This window comes from Oncorhynchus masou, chromosome 2, assembly GCF_036934945.1.
Source record: "Oncorhynchus masou masou isolate Uvic2021 chromosome 2, UVic_Omas_1.1, whole genome shotgun sequence".
In the NCBI taxonomy this organism is placed as follows: domain Eukaryota; kingdom Metazoa; phylum Chordata; class Actinopteri; order Salmoniformes; family Salmonidae; genus Oncorhynchus; species Oncorhynchus masou.
Genome location: NC_088213.1, coordinates 24,945,390 through 24,952,193, shown reverse-complemented (window position 1 = coordinate 24,952,193; position 6,804 = coordinate 24,945,390). Strand labels below are relative to the sequence as shown.

The window sequence follows — 6,804 nt, the reverse complement described above, 5'->3', positions numbered from 1 at the left end:
ATTCAGGGGTCTCTTTTTTCATGGGACTTCCTATTTGTGCCGTGCACTAAAAATGTAATAGGCCTAATAGTAAAGACATGTATTTTAACAGTAAACATGTATTATCTTTTAATGTGACATGAACAAAAACCAGTCGTGAGGTTTTTATCTGATTGTCAAACAAAATATTTCAAAAAGTAGGCTACCTGTGCACATTCGTCCACTCCAAAATAATGCCAGCTTCCAAACAGTGCACTGTGCACCAGCCATTGGGTGAATGGAAAGCGACATATGTTCCAAAACACCATAACGTTTAGCATGATGACCTTCGTAGCATGATGACCTTCGTAGCATGATGACCTTCGTAGCATGATGACCTTCGTAGCATGATGACCTACGTAGCATGATGAACTTCGTAGCATGATGACCTACGTAGCATGATGACCTACGTAGCATGATGACCTTCGTAGCATGTTGAACTTCGTAGCATGATGAACTTCGTAGCATGATGACCTACATAGCATGATGACCTTCGTAGCATGTTGAACTTCGTAGCATGATGAACTTCGACCTTACATAGCATGATGAGTAGCATTGCATTGAACTTCGTAGCATGATGACCTTGCTGACGAATGGATATTTTTTTAGCATGATAATGACCTTTCGGTTATTGTCATCAGATCTACACTCTTGTAGCCTAAATTAATTGATGTGTCTTGCTGACGAATGGATATTTTTTTGTAAAAAAAAAAGTTGGACTCCTGAAAAGGGGCTGATATACAGGATTCAAATACAGCTGTGTCTGTCCTGAGCTCATCTGCTGAAATACAGGACTCAAATACAGCTGTGTCTGTCCTGAGCTCATCTGCTGAAATACAGGACTCAAATACAGCTGTGTCTGTCCTGAGCTCATCTGCTGAAATACAGGACTCAAATACAGCTGTGTCTGTCCTGAGCTCATCTGCTGAAATACAGGACTCAAATACAGCTGTGTCTGTCCTGAGCTCATCTGCTGAAATACAGGACTCAAATACAGCTGTGTCTGTCCTGAGCTCATCTGCTGAAATACAGGACTCAAATACAGCTGTGTCTGTCCTGAGCTCATCTGCTGAAATACAGGACTCAAATACAGCTGTGTCTGTCCTGAGCTCATCTGCTGAAATACAGGACTCAAATACAGCTGTGTCTGTCCTGTCTGCTGAAATACAGGACTCAAATACAGCTCTGTCCTGAGCTCATCTGCTGAAATACAGGACTCAAATACAGCTGTGTCTGTCCTGAGCTCATCTGCTGAAATACAGGACTCAAATACAGCTGTGTCTGTCCTGAGCTCATCTGCTGAAATACAGGACTCAAATACAGCTGTGTCTGTCCTGAGCTCATCTGCTGAAATACAGGACTCAAATACAGCTGTGTCTGTCCTGAGCTCATCTGCTGAAATACAGGACTCAAATACAGCTGTGTCTGTCCTGAGCTCATCTGCTGAAATACAGGACTCAAATACAGCTGTGTCTGTCCTGAGCTCATCTGCATGGAGACTGACAGGGGCAGTAGAAAGATGAATGTGATTTGAAAGAACCTGAAACAACTGTCACATGTTTAAACCATAACAGAGGTGTGGGGTGTTGGTTTCATTTGGAATAAACTTTTAACTTCATATTTACCACTGTATCAGTACAAAATAGCATTTTAAATAAATAGGAGAACGGTTAAATTAGAGATGCCCCAAAGCTTGACTTTTGTTGCATTTAGGGGAGCTCATGTCTCATTCGGGGGTCTGAGCCCCCTTGTAATTCACACACGGTCCAGGCATGTGGGTTGGTGGTGCAGGTGGCTGCATGGCTTGGTAGATCTAAACTGCTGCAGGAGGCTGACCAGGCCTGTAAACTTAAACATAGCCTTGACTGTTATAGAGGCCCGGGATAATTTAGGGGCCATTACACTTGGGCCACGTGGGAGCCATCCTGTGAAATTGTGCACATTTTTTGTTAAAGCAATAATTGCCTTTTTTGTAAGACCTTGTACAAGTCTCAAAGCTGTATGGGACTTCATGAGATTTGAAATGTCGCTAGTATTATATACAACAAAAAAGGTGATGTGTCTCTAAACTGTGCTGTCAACAGGCTCATACAGTATGTTGTAAAATGTCTGAAGGGGATTTATGGTTTATCAAATGTATGCCTCAAATGACTTTGTCTTGTGTTTATTTTAGTTTTAAAACTGGGATCATAAAGTGTTCTATAAGTGCCATAAATATTATAAATTGTATTCCATAAATATTACTTTGTGTTTATTCAGGACTCTCACCCAAAATGTGAACTATGAAAGAAATGTGTAAACAAGTTATTATAGGAAGCAATTAACCCAAAGTTTGTATGAGTCATAAAATATTATGTTTGTATGTCTATCAATCAAATACATGTTTTTAATCATTCTTTTTTTTATTGTCCTGCGAAATATCTTTTTAGCCCTATTGCGCTGCTCTTCGACCACTGCGCCTACTTGGCTGGCTGGGAATGGTGGTAGTGGTGACGGGGGCTGCTGCATTGCTGCTCTTTTTATATGTGGAAACTCCGAAAGAATCTCGGCTGTCTCTCATGTGCCGCCTTCGTCCAATAAAACAGAAGAGGGTCTGCCTGCAAGTCGACTAATCTTGGGCGAGGTGTCAATCATGTTCATTCAGCGGTTGAAGTGCGGGTTTTGGTAACCGCCTCCTTTACGCTTGGAAGGGAGACGAAGGAGGGAGCTTTCTTCGGATCAAAGGCTGGTGTGGCGCTTTTGCCGTAGGATGTGCAGAGTGCAGCCTGCTGCTTTCTTTACGGACGCTTCTTGTATCGTCTGGATATCGCTGATTTCTGGATTATAAATACATTTGATGGTTTTCAATCCCAACTCAATGCAGAGAAATGGGTAAACTTCACTCGAAACATGGTAAGATATGATGTTTTACCGAAACATGTCACCCCCAATCGTTGATTTGAATGCTTACTTGCGGTAATACATTCGAGTAATGCCTATCTTTATGTTCTCTGTTTCTCTCGACAATTGTCCCGAAAAGCTGCGATTTGTAAACCGAGGGAAAGTCCGGAGGGTGAGTAGCCCACAGGGCTAGACTTAGGACAGGCTATATATTTGTTGTCTATATTTTATTATCTTTGTTGAAAATATACATTGTTAAAAGTATGTCCAGTCTATCATCCCATTTATCCGTTGACAACATCAGACTCGTTGACAAAATCAGACGAAGTCTGCTATCATTCAAGAAAAGTTAGAAAAAAAACACAATGCTGAAGAAATATGTTACATTGTAACTTAACCGTAACATGTTGTTTACATTGTAATAACGCACCTTTTATGTTGATTTCAGGCGACAGTTTTGTAGTTAATGCCTGTTTGGCAAGGAAAGGAATTGACGATTGGCTCGTGAAACAGAAATACTATTGCTCACGGCTTGAGCAACAGGACTGTCACCACACGAATAAATGCGGCTTGTCTACTCGGGTAAGTTAAATACATGTTTCAATGAATTATTATGATTTCAAAAACAAGATTGTTAATCTGTTTTGATGTTGATACAATGAAGCCTGTACGGTCCTAACTTTCTTAGCTTCCCATTCGAGGTTTAGCCAAGGCTGCAATTTATTTTTACTGGGATAAATTGTTGTCTAAAGTTTGACTGAATTTATCGGTTGTTTCGAATTAAGTACATTAAAAATAAATACAAAAGTACAAAAGTAGATTCTCAGTCACCTTATTGCAGTACACCAATGGAATGAGAATAGCCTTCAAATCTTCAGATGTTGCCTGCTTAATTTTTCTTCAAACACTCGTAAAGCAAAAAGTCAGCTTCTGACGTAGACCTATGCAATGACATTCTCAAGCCATTTAGCTTATTTATATGTATTCTGTGCATTATGCGGAAGTTGAAAAGAACCAGAAATGTTGTAAAAAGAAAGTAGCAGTGTGTTTAGTTATAGGCTTGTTGAGGGAAAGTTATAGGCCAGACTAATAATCTCAGTTAAAAAAAGGAAAATAATAATATAAAGCTGACATCATTTAGATAGGCAGCACATGTCTTTTTTTGTTTGTTTAGATAATCATTATTTGCTTTGTTGGCTAGACAACATAGATAGACATTCTTGACTTTCTCATCCAGACACATGGAAATGATTGAATGCAGTGGCACATTAGAAGTCTCATGCAGGTGTGGCAAGATAAAAGCTGCTATATAAAATTCCTTGTGCACGAACTTCATCCTCTTCTTTACCTGTGACGTTCGTATCAGTGTGTGCATTTCATTCCCATTGTAAAGAGTTAAGGATGTTTTGTGATTCTGGAGAATAAAAGTGTGACATGTTATCACAATGACATGGCTGTTGACAGTACACACTTGGCCCCATATACATGATAGACCAAATATTTAAGTGGGAAAACAACACTTTTCAGTCTTTCAGCCATGTTTGCTTCAACATACAGTACAAAACAGCATATGTTAATACAACTTTTTACAAAAGGAGCCCTGACTTGCTAAACACGGATTGCGTTGGTAACTGTCTAATCATCAGACACTTTTGGTGCATGGGAACAAATGTGTCACACCACCAAGAACAGATGCTGCTAAAGTTTATACTCTAGGCAATAGATCACGGCTGAGTTGAAAGCATTGCAGTCTGACAGACCGGTGACAGGGCTGCATTGTAAGGCTAGGATAGAGGTGGTGGAGGTCATGTCTGTTTCAGATTTGTCATCTCGGTAAACACACAGTGGTTACATCCCAAATGGCACCCGATTTCCTATATAGTGCACTACTTTTAACCAGAGCCCACTGGTCAAAAGTAGTGCACTATATAGGGACTAGGGCTCTAATCAAAAGTAGTGCACTATATAGGGAATTGTGTGCCATTTGGGACGTAACCTGTGTTGTTGTCGAGAGGAGAAATCCTTTCTTGGAAAAGCTTCAGAGGAGCCGGGTGTAAGCCTCTGGTTAGGGATGCTCACTTCTCAAAGGCAGCATTTTTGAGGATTGGGAGCTCATCAAAAAATCCACCAGGACTTTTCCACTTCTCAGCTACTGAGCTCACTCAGCCCACTGGAACAGAGGGAAGCTAATACACTCTGTCCAGCAAAGTGGCCATCATGTTGTGACCACAGACATACCACCATTAGGATGTTTACATGCTACATTTCATGCTGCAGTTGCGTTCAATGAGAATCATGCATTCACTGTCACACTATTTCATGGACATTGAATTTCTAGTGAGCTGCTCATGCTTGTGTGCATGAAAAGTCTTGTGTTAACTGAACAAGAGGCGTTTGCTGTTGTTTCTCTGGTTGGATTATCCCAAGCATTTATCACCCCAGCAGTTTGAAACTTTGGCAATGCACACAAAGGAATGTATCTAAACTGAATATTTTATGTGATTGCATATGCCTCTTTTTGCTTTGCTTCTTCTGATTTATCATGTCATTATCATAAGGAAGTGACCGATAGCAGTGCATACCAGACCAGTCTGGTTCATTTCATTTAAATGTCTCTGGTATGAGGAAGACACAGGGATATGCTGGTGAGGAGCCAAGTCAAGGACTCCTTCAGGGAGTGACAATCAGCCTCATGCACGCTGGCAAAATATCTTGATCAAAGTCCAACCTGTGTCTAAAGTACACCGTTGTTTTCTCTATCCCTGCCGTGAGGTGTTTTTAATAGCATCACATTGGTCGGCCGGCTGTGAAGGTGTGAGGCTCTATTAGCCCAGGGAGGTTGACGAGAAAAGCAGCGGGCTGAGATCTTTATGACTTGTGCCCAGTTTGTATTGAAGTGCGAGTGATCAAGTGTAGCACTGAGTGCCGTCATGGGGTCAGCCTCAGGTCTGCTTGTTGCATGCACATGGTGTCAAAGCCACTAAGCCTGACATGCTGTCAGGCCTCTAATAAACATCTTCATATTGTAATCGGACCCTCCTTATGACATCATCATCGGGGAGGAAGGGGTTCGGTGTTCTGTTCCGTGTAGTGTAGCAGCTCTCTGGGCACAGTTAGGGTATCCATGGGCCCTCTTCAGTTCAGCAGACTCACCAGAGGGCATTGTGGGATACATGTGAAAGGGTGGGATTGTTTTGTGGGGCATTTTCTTTTATTTGCCAGATGGTGTGAAGTGATATTTGGCCTGGATGGAAAAGGCACCCCACTGAAAAAGTAGGATGGTTTTGAACAATTTGGGCTAGCAGGGTTTTCTGTTTTATAAATTATTTAATTCTATGTGCCTAATGGCTTTCACAGCACTGGGGGAAAATTAATAAAATAGGATGAAAAGTGTTCCTGACATCAATCTTTATTTGGATGCTTTTCCCTTAGTTTTTTCCCTTCAACAAAGTGCTCTTTAGAACTTGAATATTTCATTGTAATGTTTTTAATATTTTATTTGTTTGCTTTGACATGGAATTTCATGTGTTTATTTTAGGGCTTATTTTAGGGACCATCTGGCATTTTAGATTTATTCACAATTTTTTAAAAGATTTTAAAACACTTAATTATTAGGCTTGAAATTAATGAGACATTAACTAGCAAATGTCTTATAACTTAGCATTACGAAACTTGACAGGAAGTTTGTGGAAGTTACTGCTTTCCACAAAAGCAAACAACCCTCTTAGCCTTTTAAAAGCAGCCCATAGGATACATATACTTTATAGGCCGTGTTCTTTTTGCCTCCCGGCTGAACTGGGGTCCCGGAGAATGTGGGTCAGATGGTGGCAGCAGCGGGGAGTCTGAGACTGGAATCCTTTTGATCTGAAACCTCCCAAACCAAACTATCATATTCTTTTTATTTTA

At 40.7% G+C, this 6,804-nt stretch overlaps 1 protein-coding gene across 1 annotated transcript in view; it reads left to right on the top strand.

The window, feature by feature from the left end:
* The first annotated feature begins 2,747 nt into the window (after window positions 1-2,747).
* LOC135557261 (protein naked cuticle homolog 1-like) overlaps window positions 2,748-6,804 on the top strand; it is a 40,122-nt gene continuing 36,065 nt past the window's right edge. Inside the window, exons 1-3 of the mRNA XM_064990463.1 lie at window positions 2,748-2,910; window positions 3,038-3,070; window positions 3,347-3,480. Coding sequence (XP_064846535.1) covers window positions 2,886-2,910; window positions 3,038-3,070; window positions 3,347-3,480 — 192 coding nt within the window. The 5' untranslated portion in view covers window positions 2,748-2,885. The remainder of the gene's footprint in view (window positions 2,911-3,037; window positions 3,071-3,346; window positions 3,481-6,804) is intronic.